This window comes from Delphinus delphis, chromosome 6 (assembly GCF_949987515.2).
Source record: "Delphinus delphis chromosome 6, mDelDel1.2, whole genome shotgun sequence".
Classification (NCBI taxonomy): domain Eukaryota; kingdom Metazoa; phylum Chordata; class Mammalia; order Artiodactyla; family Delphinidae; genus Delphinus; species Delphinus delphis.
The window spans coordinates 56,990,218-57,009,537 of NC_082688.1; the positions used below are offsets into that span (position 1 = coordinate 56,990,218).

Sequence of the window (19,320 nt, forward strand, 5' to 3'; positions counted from 1 at the left end):
CTAGTTTCATTAATCAGACATCTAATTCTCTCAGTGTCTGCGCTTCTCACGGTCCACAGCTCTCCTTTCCTGCATTCCCACTTCCGTATTAACATCTTTTTATGTTAGTTTCAATGAAAACATTTGACCTCTGTTTTGTTTTCATTTTCATCCTCTCTCTGTAGCAAGTGTGGTAAATTACTGAAAAAAATAAAATCAGTAACATTTTATGAAATTGTTATTGAATAATTTGGATATTATTGAATAATGTGAATTATTGGATTTCTCATTTTCAATATTTGGATTATGAAATTTTCCTTTCATTGTGTGTTTCATCAAAACCAGTTCTTTCAAGGGCCGCTGGAATATGGCTTTGCAATAGAGAATGTTCTTCATCAAATTATCTTCTTGAGCTGGGTTTATCATGGATTCAAATGGATATACACAGGGCAGCTTTTGCTACTCTGAACCTTTAATAATCACCAGGGACATTTCAAATAGATGTGCAGAGACTTTCCAGACAAGTAAAACCATTGAACATTTCTAGTCTTTTTGCCTTTTTTGCTGCCTGTTAAGAGTTCTACAGCTATGTTGATCCTCCTCAGTGGTTTTGGTGTTGTTCTCAGAAAAAGAAAAGCTGTGGAGTATGACACCCCATTATTAATAGTAGGTAAGTTAGAGGGATTCCCTGTAAAGCTGAGCAAAGCTGTCAAAATCAGTTAAGGGAGATCACCTTAAAGAACAGATAAAGAAATTTTATATACACAGCTTGGAAAAAAAAAAAAGCCCCACAAAATAACCTGTAACTATTGAAAAGAAACCCCAGACTATTAGTGCAGTAAATTGGGAGGACAAGCTTGAGGTTGAAAATAAAAAATTTACTTAGGTATTTAATTAAAAATTCTAGGTCAACAAAAGGCATTGCATTACTTTCTGGCCCTGTTTTCTCGTGGACTTTTTCATAAAATTGTAATGAGAAATGATAAGGTATGTTTGTAGTAAAGGGAGTCATCTTGGAATGAAAAGTCTGTGCCAATCTAAGACACATAGAAGTGCCCAAAATGTAAACTTATGTGGGGAAGATAAAGGAAAACATTTTATGGCTCTGTTTTCTGGGGCTGGAAAGCCTGGGTTTATCAGAACAATTTTTCCAACACTATTTGCCCATAGAAAGACCCAAGAGATAGTTTTTTGAAGAATGTCTTTTAAAAAGAGCTTCCTTCTTATCCACATATCAGAATGAAGCCTGCCAATACCGTTTTTTAGCCATCCTGTATACGGGAGTGGATTCCCAGAACTCAAGGGAACCGAGTTATATGTGTATTCCTCTGTTCTAGAGTTTTGGTACCTATCTCTCCACCTACCAGTTTCTCTGTGTCACAGCTTTCCCCCAGCGATGGCAATTGAACATGATACTAGGATAATGATGGTTTCCCCTAGGAGATACATACACTGAGAACACTTTTGGGTGTCCCCTCACTTTCCTACCTCTCTTTTCCTCTCCCTTCTTGAACTGTTTAGAGATAGTCCTTCATGAAGTTCCTGATAATTTTAATTTTAAAATAAAAAATTAGCATTTACGGGGATATTTTGATAAACAGTACTGACTTTTATTACATGGTTCTAAAAATTGTGTGGTGTTTTTTCTGCCCTAGGAGTGCTGTCTCTGCAATTTGAGAGGGGGTGCTCTTAAGGAAACGAAGAACAATAAGTAAGTAGTACGTTAATTATGTTGAATTTCATTGTTTCCTTCTCTCTCTTGAGTGTTGAACCTCTGAGTGACAGTGTGCTTTGCCTCTCATTGTTGTACACGTTGTTCCACAGCTTTTGCTGTTTAGTTCTGAGGTGGGGATTCTGTGCATGTCTCCAGAAACCATTACTGACAGCACATTCACCTCTGCTGGGCAAAGGTGTTCTAAGTCAGCTTCTGTTCTGTGTCTTTGACATCATGAGGAATCCTTGACATCATGAGGAATAAGCCCTCTTTCACTAACAGAGTTTGAATAGAGCCCATATCCTCTAGGTGCCTTTGGAATCCTTGTGTTTAATATGATGAATGCTTTCATTGTAATAAAAACAGAATATGCCTGAAAACAGTGAAATCTGTTATCTTCAGGTAAATAAAATCAATTATAATCATACTATACTATTAGAATAAGACCATTTACTTTTAACACCAGCAAATTAACAAGAAAGTGTGTATTCTAAAATAGAAACACAGGGAGAAAAGATTGATTTTGCAATTTAGAGGGGACAGTTGGAGAATATGAAGAGAGTCATAAGTGAACATAAAAGAAAGTCTTGTTTCTATGGTTGTTGAAATATATTTTTGTGTGAATTTTATTTTTATGACCCGATTTAAATATTTAAAATGGGGCCAAAGCAAATTATAGGTTCCTATGGAAATAGAAACATGTAGAAAAGTTTAGATATAGGTTGTATTATGGTATTTGAGAGCCAGATCCAGCCCCAAGATATGTTTTATTTGACTGACACACCACTTTATGAATTTAATTTAAAAGTTGAGAGATTTTATATAAAAATCCAGATGTTCATCTTTACTTAATAAATGATTGTGTATCTCTATATGACAATAACAAGCTAGGATGAGAACTTGGCCTAAATGGGGCAGGCGCTCCTCGGGTTACCATGATTTACCAGTATGTGTGTATTTGGTTACATCTTGCCTGGCCCCATGGGCACTGGAGTTGGTACCCTTGGAGTAATGTCATGTCCTGTCATGTAATGATGGAGTTGGCATAATTATGTGCATGTGCATGTTTCTGATTGTTTATAAGGAAGAGTGAAGGTACTTATTCCTACATTGATAAAGTTTAGTCTAAGAAGCTGTATATTTGCTTAATTTTGGATGTTCATCTCTCACAGTCTTAGTTAATGTCATTGGCACTATGCTAAAAACCATTGACTAGTTCTAGGATGTTACACGGGTTATGCAGACTGCGAGATGACTTAGGCAGTTCCTGTAAAGACAGAGGTGACAAGAACTTCTCTTCCTTCCTTTGGGCAGGACACAAAGAAGTAGTGTTTGCTATAGAAGTATAGTATTTATCTAGATACGAAAGAATGCCCTGATGGGGTTGACACTCACCCTCTGTCCCTGTGGTCTTTAAAGGCAGGATGGAGTCTTATATTTAGAGTGAAATAATATGCTTTGACTTAAAAATAGTTTGACAAATTTGATAATTCTTTCAAAATCTCTTTAAACCTCAAGAGTCTCTATATTTATTTGAGGCATAAGATTTATGAGAGACTTAATAGTGTTAATGAGGACGTTGTCATTTTTCTGGAGTAATTCAGAATTTGAAGGGAGATATTCTAGGTTTTTAGTAGGAAACAAGGGAACAAGCTAAATTTCATTTTTCCTTATCTTTTGGTTCCTTTGTTTATAGTAGGATTGCAATAAGAAACAATTTAATTAAAGACTTAATCAGTATTAATTCTGTTAGAAAACTTTTGCTATTAGTTCTAGTTTGCTTCATGATACTCGTATTATGTAAAAAAGATTATGTGGTATACCCAGTTTATACCTTTTATTAATTGAACAAATCTTTTGCCACATACTAATTATAATTAGCTTAAGTATATTAAGCACCTCTATATTTCAGTATCAAATGAAATAGCAAACCTACATTTCAGTATTTTGCAGGTCATGTGTAGAACAATATAATGATAGGATTCTTTGGTTTTCACCTAGTTCTTCATGTCACAGTGTTGGGCAGGTATGGTACTGAATCTATCCAGGTATCATCCAGTAGGTTTTAAATTCAAAGAGTCTGTGATGGATATAGGCTTTGGGCTTTCTTTCTCGTCTGTGTGTTTCCCATCCGAGAGAACTGCCATCCTCTGGTTGAAGTATGGGATACATAAGTTTAGGGAACGGTTGTTTACATTTATGTCTCCTTTCCTGTAGGTGGGCCCATGTCATGTGCGCCGTTGCGGTCCCAGAAGTCCGATTCACTAATGTTCCAGAAAGAACACAGATAGATGTAGGCAGAATACCTTTACAGAGGTTAAAATTGGTGAGTGGCAAAGCTTCTTTTTTTTTTCCCCCTCATAAATTAGTGTTAATTTCAAGTTCCGAATATTTCTATTTATGCACGCACTCCAAGGTAATTTTTTTCTTAGCTTCGTTGTTTCATTCTACCTTTTTTTTCCCTTTAGCCTAAATTTACTTATCTGTACACACTCTTTTCCTGTTATATTTTAAGTATGCCTATAACTTTCCTCAGCTTCTGTTTTCAGTGAGGGAAAGGAATACTGCATTTCCTGGATTAATGTGAATTTTCAAATTATAGGCTATCCAGTGAAGTTTGTTAGAACTGACCCGAGCTATCCAACTATGTCTTATTTGAATTGCTTAGTTTTTCTCTCTCTTGCCTCTTTTTGGTTGGCCTTGACTTGGCAAAACGCATCTAACCTATTTCGTCATCTCTTCACCAAGAAGAGACTTGCAGAGAAATGCAAAAACTTTAATTATTCCCAAGGGATTTTCCCACGGATAGAGACAAATCATTTAATTTGCCAAACTCTCTGGCTGGTTATTTTCCATTGTTTCTCTTTGTTAAGAGAGTATTTTTTTTCATTGAAAACTTAGGCCTTTAACATCCTCAACATTGATGTAACCTTGGAGTTCTGTTAAATTGTGAGCCAACAGGTCATTAGCTTAGGCCCTTATTATATTTCACCGTTAATGAGAATTTTCCCTAAAGTTAAATTGCCTGACCTTAAAATACTGAAGCCTGTCTTACAAGTGGACTTAATACCCTACAGTTTCTTCAGTCCTTGTTACGTCTAACGTGGGGTCTTTCCACTATTTCAGAGGCTGAGCTGTAACTCTCTACCCGAGTGTTACTTGCTTTGTTATTAGTCGTCTCTCCCCCACTGGGGAGCTGGGTGTTTTGTCTCTGGACTTCTGTCTCAGGAACTTAGAATCTATTCTGCTGTCTTTCAGTGAACACTGTTATTTTCCACTATAGCTCCATCAGGAATTTCACATAGCTAGAAAATACGTGGCCCTTTATGGGCCTGATGACTGCTGTTGGCAGCTATGAGTGGTGGGATCAAGGATGCTCAGGCTGGGGTAACGGAAGTTTTGTGAATGAGATGGAAATGACTGGGCCATTTAAATGCCCCCTAAAGCTCATAGTGACTATCAGAAGAGAGTAAGGTTGTTCAGCTCATGGACTTCCGTAGGAAAAAGTTTGAAATCTTATATCTTGTTCACCAGTTTAAAAAGGAAAACAAACACTGACACGAGGGAGAGGCAGAAGTCATCTTCCATGACTCTTCAGACTGCTGTTTCTATTTGCTTTCAAGAAATCTCATGTTTAGCCTTTATATTGCCCTTTCTTTTATTTTACTGTGCTGTTACTTTGTTTATAAGTGCATTCTGAGTGCAAAAACCGTAACACCCAAAAGGGTGAAAAGTTGTGTAAAAAATTGGTGCAGAAAGAAGAAAAAAGAATGAATACAATAAACCTTATATCACATTACATTTTATGCACAAACTGCTTTTCAACTATTGCTGTTTACTTATATAAACTTGTTTTCATTATTCCATTGATACATATTCTATCTGTGAATACTGTTTGGGCCTTTATGATTGGAACAAAATGCATTCGTTTTTTCCATTAAAACTAATAAAAATATTTTTCATTGGGGAAAAGAAACCCACCAAAAAGAGACAAAAACATTTGCCAGAATTAGGACTGTAGGGCAGGTTATAAAGAAAAATGTTGAGTTCATGACATGCCTCCAACATTTAATGCTTAGTGTGACAAATACTAACAAATGTCTTACATTTTAATATTTTTCTGATTTACAAGTAATATATATTTGCAAAAATTCAAACACGACATTTAACAACCACCTTTGGTTCTCTCTGCTGAAAGATGATTTCTGTTATCAGTTGAATGCCCCTTGGGATAGTGGTCATTGCTCTTGATGCTTCCCTTTAAGGACCTATGTGCTGGCTTCTCTTCTCCGCGAATGCTTCCTTAGTGATCTGCCGTCACTCACACCAGTCTCAAAGGGGTTTTAAGGGAACAGCTGGGACGGGCACCATGGATCATTTCCGTGCCAGTCAGCAAATTGTATTTGCTGTATTTCAGAAATCTGAAATCTGATGGTTGCATCCGAAAGTGGTAAAAGGTTGCCATCTTGATTGTGTATGTTACATATTCTTTATAGAAGGTTTTCCGTCCTTAAACAATTGGCACCTTTAAAAGAATGTGTCTTGACTGAATTTCAGATCACCTAAACTCTATTTCAAATGACAATGGAGAGCTCTTTATTGGCATACAGATATTCATGACACATATTTGAGTGAAAACAGCAGGCTGTAGATCAGATTTTTTTTCTGTTTTTAATATAATTTTATACACATGGCGAGTCTTTTGGAATGATGTTTATCAGAATGCTCAAAGTGGTTATCTTAAGTGGGAAAATACAAGGGGAAACTTCATTTTGGGAGGGTAAAAAAAGAAATCACTCAAAAATACTGTGATAGTTTGAAAGGGGACAATGGCCAGAAAGAAGCGTGGGTGACTTTTTCACCAGAAATCCTCAGGAAAGCACCATGACTCTGTTACATCTCCTGTAGTATGGCGTCTGTGCCCCCAGCCTTGCTCACTGTCTCTTGGTGATTGGACTCAGGCTGGCTTTGAATAACAGAATTTATAAATGATCACTGTGTGTGGGGTGGGTGGAATGCACCTTTCCAGGAAATAGGATGCTCTGCCCTGAACATATAATCAAGTGTTCCTAGCATCAGCATTCTTTTGAAGTTTAATTAAACTAATAAGTGCACGTCCAGCTAGAAGTCAGAGCAGTAGTTTTGTGGTATTTCATCCAGGCCAACCTAAGTCTAGATGGATTATTTTACTATGTCTGTTTAGTGGATGTATGTGTGTCTCCTAATGTCAGTTTCAGTCTTTTTTCTGGAGCTGTAGCCAACTCTTTTCTGGATGCTAGGTTGTTCACCCACCTTCTTATTTACACAGATATGGGGGGGGGAATATAAGAATTAGATGTCAGTGTCAATGTATTTCACCAAACAGTTATTAGCTTACCCCGCCAAATACTTAGTGTACATTTTTGAGTAAGACATTGTTCCTGTCTTCTAGCATCTTATAGTCTAGACTGGGCTTTCTCAACTTTGGCCCTCTTGACCTTTTAGACAAGTTAATTGTTTGTTGTGGGTGACTCTCATGTGTATCATAGATTCCAGCATCCCTGACCAAACAGGCGATACCAAAAGGTATAAATTTCTAGTTATAAGATAAGCACTAGGGCTGTAATGACAGCATCATGACTATAGCTGAGACTGCTGTGGGATATGTAGGAAAGTTCCCAAGAGAGCAAATCCTCTGAGTTCTCATCAGAAGGGTAACTTTTTTTCCTTTTTTTATTTCTTTTTGTTGTATCTATATGAGAAGATGGATGTTAGCTGGACATACAATGGTAATCATTTCACAGTATGTGTAAATCAAACCATCATGCTCTATGCCTTAAACTTATACAGTGATGCATGTCAATTATTTCTCAATAAAACTGGGAAAAAGTAGCCAATGCCAGATATCCCTTGGGGGGTGAAATCACCCCCATTTGAGAACCCACTGGTCTACAGGGAAGACATAAACATAAGGAGAAAATGTTCATTTTTGTCATTTTCAGAAAGAGAATATCTGGTTGAAAGAAGTAAGTTAGAGACTGAGAGAATGGAAGTTCTTAATTGCTTTAAAAAAACATTCCTAGGGATTTTTTTTTTTTGGCAAATTGTTTGAATTTCTTATTTGTGAATGAAGCAATAAAATTTGGCAACCTATGTGTATATTTGCTACTGTACAGTTATTAATTTTATACTCTGATTTAGTATTTTAACATTACCTGTTTTTATAGAAATTGCACAACCTTGATTACTAATCAAGCATCATAAACATTTACAGTTCTGTAATGTGTGTGTATGTGTACACATGTACTTACTGAGTAAATATTCATGAAATGAATAAAAGGCATCAAATTGTTACTTATTATTTGTGCTCCTGGCTTAAGATTATTGTGGCTGGAGGGTTTGATCAGACAATACCAAATCACTTTTTTTTTTTTTTTTTAAGGCAAAACCCTTTAAAGGTCACAGTGGTAAATTCATGCACATCTCTGTGCGTGCAGCTTTAAAGCAAGGCATTAGTTACCTTATCTGCATCACGGGGGACAATGTGATTAGGCCATAGAGCCTAGCAGTGATTTGGAGAGCCTCTGAACACCCATGCAGCCCTTGCCCTGTTGTCTGAGAGTTCTGATCTTGGAACCTCTGGTCAGTTGGGGATTGAAAACTGGAGTGACCTGACTGAAGCAGTAGCAAGGGAAGTCTGAGCCTCTCTCCAGTGCCCACCAGGTGGTGCTGCTGTACCAGTTTCTCATCCAGTTGCCCTTAAATCACCTCCTTTAGCAAGTGCCTAATCGGAGCCTGGCACCAATGGTAGAGGGTGTATGTGTGTGAGATGTGCTGCATACTGGGTTGCTCTAGCCCAAGGGATGACAGCAGAGCAGAAAGTGCTGCTTGCTGTTGTGCATTCAAAGTGCTGAATTCCAGAGGGCAGATTTTTTAGTTCGGGTTTTGATTTAGCCGTATAAAAGAGCTGCTTTCCCTTGGGGCAAGTTAGTGTTTTTCTGTATAAGTAATAAGCAACACTAGTAAAAGCTAGTAACTGCAAGAGTCTTAAAGAACAGCTTATGGCAAACATGAGTTTAAAATGTCTTCTGAAGTATGAAAGCTGTATATAAGAAATGCTTCTTATTATTAGCGGTCTTTCTAGAATATGGAATACTGGAGCTGATGCAGAGGTATTTGAATATTTTGGTAATATTGTTGTTAGCCTTTTATTTATTCATAGGTTCAACTTGCAGCTTTTGAAATACTCCTCTGTGCAATTATTTGTGTAGGAAGATTTTTGTAGAGGATGTAAGAAAGGATTTGTTTGCTTTAGCAGATTTTTCCTCTTATAATGACCATTGCAAAAAAGAGACAGCAAATGGAAGACAACTCTTTCAGTGCTCTTCAATATTGATCCTAAAATAGTGTGTGCTTTGTGAAGAACCTTTATCTCATCCAGCCACCTTGTTTGCTATTACCATAGGTGTGGCCTCTACTCATAGATAATTAAATGGACATCAGTGATGGCACTGGAGTTATTTTCAAGACATTGTCTTTTATTTTATTTATGTGGCTGTTAATTTAAAATACTTTAATAAAATTCATTATTTTTAAACTAAACAAAATACTGCAAAAATATATTTGGCTATAGTGGTATTTATCCAATTAGTTTGTTCTTTTCTTTCTTTAACAATATTTTGCTTTTGTGTAGAATAATTATCTCAGGGGTTAACAAAGTAATTTCTGCTCCATCTTAAAAATGCTAGAGGTTGCTATCTAAAAGCACCAGGTAGACTTCCTTGGTGGCGCAGTGGTTAAGAATCCACCTGCCAATGCAGGGGACGTGGGTTCGACCCCTGGTCCGGGAAGATCCCACATGCCGCGGTGCAGCTAAGCCCACAAGCCACAACTGAGCCCATGTGCCACAACTACTGAATCCCGCACGCCTAGAGCCCCTGCTGTGCAACAAGAGAAGCCACCACAACGAGAAGCCTGCGCACCGCAATGAAGAGTAGCCCCTGCTCGCCGCAACTAGAGAAAGCCTGCGCACAGCAATGAAGACCCAACACAGCCAAAAAATTAATTAATTAATTAAAAAAATAAAAGCACCAGGTTATTAAGCAGAACCATCCTTTAACAGGAAGGAAATGGCTGAAAGTTACCTGAATAGGCTATGTATCCAAAGCCATGTTCAAAAGGTAGAACCATTTTCTCTGTCAGTTTAAGCATTCTTCTGATTATTAATGCAGGTTCTAGATTACCTAGTATTTTTCTTACCTACTCATTTAGAATGAATTTCTTTGCTTCTGAATGACTTTTCAGTTTGCGAAAAATTATACTTGTGGCGAACCCTGTCATCCCCAGTCCCTTCCCCATGTCCTCTGGTACCTTCTCCGCTCATCCAGAGAACATCAGAGCTTTGACACCTGGTAGGAAAAAGAATGAGGAGGATGCCGGGGACATCTCCTACTCCGCACTTGAGTGGTGTGCTCAGGGATAGCCAGTCCTGGGGCTTGTTTGAAGTCACAGATTATTGGTACGCCTGAGGACAAAAAGAAAAAATTGCCCCCATGCGGTATAGATTTTAAAATGTACTCAGTCATTTCCTTTTCTTATTTCTTTCTGTCTTGTTTTCTCTACTAATATGATTGGTTGGTCATGGTCATAATTGAATCTCTGGAAGAGAAACAAAATTGTGCAAAAATGATAATAGCAAAAAAGGAAGTAGAGAGATATAAAACACACATGAAATTAGAATGTCTTTTAAAAAGTTTTTTTGTTAATAGAAAAAAAGACAGCAAAACTTTCAGGAAGAATTAAAACAGGAATTTTGAGAGGACAATGCTTTTATAATATGATCACACAGAAGACAGCAGTATCATCAGGAAGCAGATCACCAGTCTTTAGATCTGATTATAAAATTTAAGAGAATAACATTAAAAAAAAAACACCCAGAAAAAGGAGTAAATCAGCATGAAATTCTGGTATTTGTTAGATATTTAGCCGTGAATGTCTATTACATACATTCATCACTTCTTGAAGATTAAATTAATTAAACATCTATGGAATTTATAGAAATGAAACAACAAGGCAAGTTTGTGGATTATAAGAAATCTTGGAAAATGCAGCAGACCCAAAATGCAGCCATTAGTTTAAACAGTCTTCCCTTTTGGAGAGAAAGTTCTCAAATAGAAGTGTTGTGAGAATATTTACATATTAAACTGCACATGTCAAAGCAAATGACGTCTATCTTGCTTGCTGTCAGTGCATAAAGAACTTGGTGGTGTTTGTTGACCACACAACCTTCCTCACAGTGGCATGGAGGGTACCTCTGATTTCTGTCTGCAGACATTCCTAGGATTTTACATTTGAAATCCTATTTCTGCAACAAAATAGGGGGAGAAATGATTTTTGGAATAGCCGAAGTTGCCCCCAGGCATTTGATGACCTCTGATTTGTATTTGACAAGTGAACCAAGCACAGGCACAAGTGTTCTCCGAGAGAAGAACATTATTTTGAAAAGGAATTTACACTGCAATGATGACTGAGCTACAAGCCTTTCAGTACCTGGCTGAGGCCAGCTATTCTGCTTAGAAGCCTCTATACACCTTAAAATTTGTACCTGAAGGCAAATAATAGTGAACTTGAAAGCCAAAGATTACAGTTTTGAAAGGTACATCAATTCTGAGAATAGAGTGGTTTCACTGTGGTATTCCATCTGAAGAGCTGAATTAAGGGGAAAAAAATACATTCAGCCTTCCTATTTCTTAAAGGAAGGCACTTGATCCCTTGCTAACTGCCTTATGTTATCAGATGCATTGAATACTAAAAATAGAATTACTGAGAGAGAGAGATGGGGTCTGCCTCTCGTGCTGTAAGATCACTCTGAGTCCTATTTAGTTGCAGTTACAGCAACGTTGCAGAGCAGCTTCGCTTTCTTTGTAGAGGAAATCATGGTTGTATTTGACAGAGCCTCTGTTACCACAGTTTGGGAGATGCAAAGACATACTGATTATCCTTCACCACTTTAAAAGAAAAAAAACGTAGCATTGTAAAGGCAATCGGAAGTCATTATGTTCCACATTAGCTCATGTACTGATTTATTCACGTCTTCAGTTATTTTTAAAGACAAAGAGGAATTCTAAGAAAATAATAAACATTGACAATGATGAGCAAGTTTATTGTTTAAATGCAGTTGAGGGAAAATTTGATTGTAATAGTGAACTACTGAAGGGGGAATAAGTGACACCACAAATGACAGAATCGTGGTGTGGTGTGTAGGGTCCTATTATTTAATATGCTCAGTATAAAATTTATTATATCATTAAGAACATTCTTCAGGATTTCAACATACACATGTCCCCAGCTTTGTAAGATTTTTAAATGAGTGTGGTGTAAAAAAAAAAAGTACATTAGTAGCTGTATAGTACTTAACTGTCAGAATGATTTGCTACAGGGACTAGATCCTATTGCAAGCTGTCAAATTTGTATATTGCTGTAATACCAAACCATAAAATCTTTTGAGTAAAATAGAAAATGTCAGATGGGCATGACTACAAATAATATACTTTCTGAAGGCTGTAGATGTCTATAGGAGAAAATGTGTAAATGCATGAAATATCATCTTGTTACTATGGATTTTTCTTTATCTGACAAAAGAAAACTGTGAGGCGAAAGGAAATTGATTGGAGCCTTTAAATTTTTTCGTTTTGAACTCATTTTTCCTGAGGACTAATTTTAAAAACATTATTAAATAGATAAGTAGAACTTCAGATAATTCATGATTAAAGAGTATAGTGCGAGAGTCATCTCTTTTTTTTAGCTTACATTGCTGAATGGTCCATTTTTTTCTGATCTTGTCTGTGTGAGTAGTGATTACTGATGAATCTTTTAATTGAGTGAGTTGGGGTCAGGGTTCCAGAGATGGGGTCACCCCTTTCATTCCAACATCGACTGAGTCAATACCAACAAATGCTTGCCAAACCGAGACAGCTGCTAGATGGCTGTAAGCAATCCATAGGGTTTCGCTTGGTCAACAGTGATTGACAGCAGAGAGGTTATAGTTTTTGAAAGGTACAGTCGTTATTATAAAACAGTGCGTCCATAATTACTTATTTTTCTAATATTTTAGTATAAATTATTTATCCCCTTGGAAGCGGCTTTTAAAAATCAACAAAAAGGTCTTCCCTGGTGGCGAGTTGAGAGTCTGCCTGCCGATGCAGGGGACACGGGTTCGTGCCCCGGTCCGGGAAGATCCCACATGCCGTGGAGCGGCTGAGCCCGTGAGCCACGGCCGCTGAGCCTGCGCGTCCGGAGCCTGTGCTCCGCAACGGGTGAGGCCACAACAGTGAGAGGCCCGCGTACCGCAAAAAAAAAAAAAAAGTAAAAAATAAAAATCAACAAAAAGGTTATATATAAAGTGACAGTCTTTTCATACTTGTAATTAATTTAATGTAAGTCAGTGTGGTACATTTTAGGCATGTTCCCACAATTTAGTGATGTCACTTTCTAAGATGAGCTCATAGATACAGGTACCAGCCCAGTTTGTATTTATTGATTTAGATATCAAGGGTTCTGTGCATTCATCTGTATTGCCCTTTGGGTCATGAATTCTAAGCCTCTGCTACATTGAGATTGAGTGTGCAGGCTCTGGACTAAGACTGTTGGAGTCCTGTGTCCACCACTTAAGCAACCTTGGCCATGCAGCTTAACCTTTCAGAACCTCATCTGTAAACCAGGGTGGTTGTGAGGATGACATGATGCAATGATGCAATGCATCATCGGCGAATGACGCAACCCCTTGCCGCATAAATCTCTGTAAACTGCCTTTTGGCCAATTAGGATTGGAGTGGATAAATATTTATAAGGAGAGAGTAGGTTCTTTGCGCTATCTCATTTGTTCATCCATTTGCTCAATAAATATTTCTTTAGGACTTGCTGTGTGGTTAGGTGATAGATGTGTGTCATTTCTGCTTTTATAGATATTACAGAATAATGGAAGTTATTGAAAATTAGATAAGCAACTACAAAGCAGCATGAAAAGTTCTACTGTAGTAAAAATCCAGAATGCAGTGAAGGATCTTACTCAATTTGGGGTATGAGGGCAGTAAAGGGGTGTAGACAAGCTTCCTGGAAGAAGCATTGCCTAATAATGCCTCATCTGAGACCTGAAGGGTGAGAAGAGGGCACTGGAGGAGCAGCCAGGACGAGGAACAGGATGCTCGGTGTCCTGGAAGTGGGAGGGAGCCGTAAGGTCTAGGAAATGAAATTTCAGCAGAGCTGGAGCATGAGGTATGAGGAGGGAGAGATGAGTCTTGAGAAGGGGAAGCCTCAGATGATGTAGCACTGTGCTGTCCAGTACGGTAGCCTCTGGCCAGTGACGGCTATGGAGCACTTGGGATGTGGTTAGTGTTACTGAAGAGCTGAACTTAGGATTTTATTTAATTTCAGCAAGCTAAGTTAAAAAATGGAAGCAGCATAAACACATGAAGTACAACTGTAGTTTTGGTAGGTCCACATTTTACATTTCAAACACCCTTGAAAATTGAGCGTCCAAATTGAGATATATTGTAAGTATAAATACACAGCAGATTTCAAAGACTTACTATGAAAAAAAAAGCATGTGAACTATCTCATTAATAATTTTTATATTGGTTACATGTCAAAATGATAATATTTTGGATTTGTTAAGACGTATTGATGTATTATTAAAATCAATTTCACATGTCTTTTTTTATTGCGATTACGTATACTTAACATAAAATGTATCATTTTAGTTATTTTTTAGGTGTGCAATTCCATGGTGTACAGTGGCATTAAGTATATTCACATTGTTGTGCAACCATCATGCCCCTCTACCTCCAGAACTTTTTTATCTTTCCAAACAGAAGCTCTGTACTCATTGAACAGTAACTCCCTCTTCTCCCCTTCCTCACCTGTGTCACAGGTGTCTCCTAAAAAATTAAAAATTGCACATGTGACTTGCATTTTATTTCTGCTGGACAGTGCCATTCTAGAGGACTTTGTACTTTATCCCATACAGGTGGAAGAACCTTTAATGCCCATTAAGCAGTGGAATAATATGATCAGATTTGTGTTTCAGAAGGGTGTTGTGCTTCTGGTGGGGAGAATGTATTCAAGGGGGTAGGACTGGAGCCAGAGAGGCCAGTTTCAGTAATCATGTGAAAGATGATTTTGGCGTGAACCTGGGATGGAGATAAGTGAACTGATCATAGGCGGGGTTGGCTTGGACTAGGTGTGGAGGGAGCTGGGGTTCTGGCATAAGCAGCTGGGGGACTGGTCATGCCATGCACAGGGCTCGTCATTGCTGGAAGGGGACAGGGTTGAGGGGGAAGTACACCTGGATATACTTAATTTGAGGTCCTTGTAGTCCAGCTGGGTGTAGCACAGGGGAAACGTGTGCCAGAATTCTACTCCTCGTGGGCATGTAGCTATTTACCAGCTGCTCTTAGGTTGTTAGGACTAGAAGCATATGAAGTTCAGTAACTATTACTGGTCAGAAATTTAGGAACAGTGAGCCACTGTGCTTTGTATGGATGTGAATTGGGTTTGTGATAATATTGTATCTGCCTCTCTGTACTCTTTCTGAAGTGTAATAATCAGGTAAAACAGTGGTAGCCTTGGGAGTTTGATTTCTGTCTTCTCTCAGAACAAAGGAAATGAAGAACATTGAAAATGGAAACTAAACCTATAGAAATGGAATAGTTGGATTTGCAAAAAAATGAGCAAGAAGGAAAGTCCAAGGTTCTCATGAAAGATAAATGTGTCCTGCAACCAGTAAAAACACAGCCTACATGGGGATATCGTTGCCAGGATGAGTGGCCGCAGGGGAGAGGGGATTTGCAGTAAGAAGCATGAGGGTTTGCACAGACTCATGAGGACGTGTTCACTTCAGAATGGCCTTTCCTTTTAATTTCAGTTGAATTTTAGTTTAAAAGCATCTTTTCACTAATAGTTTTTGAGATAAAACTGCCTTTAGGATCAAATTTTAAATCGTAGATTTTTTTTTTTTTCCTGTTCAGAATATAAAATGCATTCCACCTTTCTTTAGTAACAAAATATTTTACTTTAAATAAATGGAAAAAATAGTCAAATCGACCACTTTTCATTATAGGAATAGTGCTTAAGGTTAATTAAAACTTTCAAGATTTTTTTCTTAGAGCCATCTGTTCATAATTGATTTTTAAAATTCATCAATTTTAAACACTTATTTTCTTTGGACAAAGCAAAAAAATTGTGAAATCTTTTCACTAAATGGCAGATATTTTTCAGTAAAAGAATCATGACATCCTGGCAAAGGTATAATTTTAATAGACTAATGAGCTGTCTGACCAGAGCCGACTGAGCCTCGTCTGATTTTTACAATGATAAATTGGCTGTGTCAAAATTTGCAATCTAGTCTGGTGAAATATTTAACTATGAAAGTTTAATTCTCATTTTTTATTTATGAAAGCAGTGGTAGTGTCATAGCAGCTTATAATATGCTGGCCATTTGGTATGATTTATGTCAACGAGTGTCACTTGTTGATGTGTTTAGTGGTTGTTGACCCATATTTAATTCTAAAAACTCTTAAGTGGTGTGAAATGTAATAAGTCAGCCACTGTACTTAAAAAAAAAAAACCAAAAAACAAATCATGATCCACAGATCTATTCAGTTGTCTTTTCCCGGCTGTGATGATGTCACAACTTTATACTTGACAGCTGTTGATGCGGGGGCACTGAATGAGTGACAGCTTTCTTTACAGTTGTGGGGATCTACTTAGAGTAATTTCTACCACAAAACATATACCTGAAATGTCATAAAATCATCTTTCATTAGTTCATTTGGGGATTCCAGCTTGTCGTCATTTTAAAGGTTTTGAGGAAACTTGCGGAATAAAGAGCATTTCTTTCATTTATCAATCTTTTTATTCAGTAAAGACTTATGGAGGTGATCATAGTGTTTGGTGCCTGGTGACAAGTGGCATTAGGTGGACAGGGTCATCCCTCTTGTGAGGTTTATATTCTGGAAGAATTTAGATACAGATCTTCCAAGAATGTCATTTGGGTTTTTGGTTGTTTTGGAAGGCAGACAGGAAGGGCTAGATTAAAGCATTCTTCTAAGGCATTTCTTTACAGAGAGGTATAATAAGCATTTCTGTCTCCTAATGTCAGGGTATTTATCTAGTGTAGATAATTTCTAACAAATAGGTTAAAATATCAAAAGAAAACGTTTTTTCAGATATTATGAAATTAGTTTGATATCATTTTATAAATAATAAGCATCTTCAAAAAACAATATTTTAAATGGTGGTATATTGTTAACATAAAATTTCAAATTATTCGTAGCTTACAACAAAATGAAATATCTTATGAATAATGAAACATTCATAATAATGAAACATTCTTCATAATATGTACTGTTTCAAATACCACATCTTGGATTTTTTTTCTTTAAAGAATTGAGTTATTGTGTTGTTATTATTACTTCTTTTATAATACACAATAAAAGGTATAAACTCATACTGCTGCAGAAATTTGCTGTAAAATTTCTCAAGGAAGAGGTTGTCCAGAGAAAATTATCCTCTGGTATTATCCTTTTCTTATGTTTCTCAAAGCAATTCATAAACATTTTTCAAATAATAATATAGCATTACAGAACATTTTAGTTGGCAGGTCAACTTAGAACTAAGGGGGAGATCAGTGGCCCAAATGTTTTTAGAAACAACAATCAAATTTAAATACTTCTAATTCTCAGGTACCGTTTCTCTAAGAATCCCTTTTCATAATTAGAAAATGAAGAAGCCAGCAACAGGAAAATCACTGCTTTTCCTGGCAGACCCAGCAGCTAATATATGCGCATTTTCAGCCTTCTCATTTTGACAGGGGCAATCACCATTTAATTTCAAAATTCCCTTTATCTTAGTGATAGCCTTAGAACTGTTGAGTCTCCCTTTCCTGTCTGTGACAGTATTACTGTTTCTGTGCTCTTCGCCACACACCAGTTCGGTAGCCCTGCCCCGCAGCTATGGCACCATTGCAATGTACAGTCTGCATAGATAAGACATGACAGCCTTTTAACCTCAGCTTGCTGTGTGTGCAGAGGGTGACAGCCCACCTGCACTGGGGAAAGCAAACAAGCAAGCGTGATGCGTTCATCTTAATCACATTCTATTTCTCTCAGGGACGTTCCAAGAAAATGACAGGCCAAGCTCAGAGTTCAGGTTATCAGCCTGAGACATATGAGGCGCAGGGCATCTCCACAGCAGATAAGGCTAAACTGTACTATTGAACTTTGACTTGTTTATTTAAAGTTAGAATTTGAATATATAGATCCTATAAGGTTCTTGTTCCTTATTTTAAAATTTTATTTTCAAAGACCTGTTATTTTAGTTATAAAAGCAATGCCTGCCATAATTTTTTTTTTAAACTGAAGTATATAAAATACAAAATGAAATCATCTCTAGCTTCATGCCATTCCACAGAAATGGTCATGTTTAACATAGTAATGATTCCTGACTTTTTTCTATGGCGGAAACAGCTTGGAAGGATATAGCTTTATCATACTGTGTTATAATTAAGAGAGTGGTTCAGTAGCATACTATATATGTATGTTACTCAGACACATATACAAAAATCTGTTTTATAAAAATATCAACCCTGTCTTAAGGGTAGTCATGTTTTTCCTTTCCTTTGGTCTTACTATGAACCTACCAGCATTCATGACGCTTCACACACCTTTGCTTATGTCACTCTCAGAAATTTTTCAGGCTGCATTTTTAAAGTTTGGTTTTTTTTTTTGAATAGAACTTAATCACCTGAACCGCATAAAGGTGGTGCTGAGTGGTCCTCAGGTGTGTCACTTGCTGCAAGTATAAAAGCATCTGAATGCAATAATAAAGCATATGGGTGTTGGGGCCTGATAACTTGGGTTCATGTCTCAGCTCTGCCACATACCAATTACTTGAGAATATGTCATCCTCTTTGGAAGTCTGTCCTTGATTTTCATGACAGCTGTCCTTGATATCCCTTCTCTCTCTTTGGCCTCTTGGTCTCAGGTTTCTTTGCAGGTTCCTCTTCCTTTGTCTAACTCTTGAATGTTTATGTCCCCCCAGTTTCTATCTGAAGCTCTTTGCTCACTCTTTGCATTCTCAGTAACAATTTGTAAAATTAGAATCACAATAATAGTACTTTCTTTTGTTGTTGTGAGTATCAAATAAGATAAGGCATCTAGAGTACTTCACCCAGTGCCTGGCCATAGTAAGTGCTCAATAAATGTTCCTTCTTATTGTTGTGATTATAAGTACACTACCCTAGTAATACCATGACAATAACAATGATATGAAGATAAAGCAATAATATATAATTAATTAATTAATAATGTAAATTAATAAATAATATTGAGTTTGTTTTAAAGTTTACTTTTATCGCTTGGAACAGTTTCTCATATATAAAATATTACAAATAATTAAGTATCAATAAAGTTCACAAATGTTTAATTTTTTAAAAAAACCTCTTGATTTTTAAATAATTACAGATTCGCTGGAAGTTGTGAAGGTAGTAGAGAGATTCTTGTGTGCCCTTCACCCAGTTTCCCTTATTGGTTACATGTTATATAACTATAGTACAATATCAAAACCAGAAATTGACATTGGTACAATATGTG

The 19,320-nt window shown here is 37.0% G+C and overlaps 1 protein-coding gene across 5 annotated transcripts in view; it reads left to right on the forward strand.

The window, feature by feature from the left end:
• KDM4C (lysine demethylase 4C) overlaps window positions 1-19,320 on the forward strand; it is a 398,364-nt gene that overhangs the window by 261,622 nt on the left and 117,422 nt on the right. For all 5 annotated transcript variants that reach the window (XM_060014734.1, XM_060014733.1, XM_060014735.1 and 2 more), the window contains 2 exons: window positions 1,635-1,690; window positions 3,911-4,019. In XM_060014734.1, the coding sequence (XP_059870717.1) occupies window positions 1,635-1,690; window positions 3,911-4,019 (165 nt within the window). The remainder of the gene's footprint in view (window positions 1-1,634; window positions 1,691-3,910; window positions 4,020-19,320) is intronic.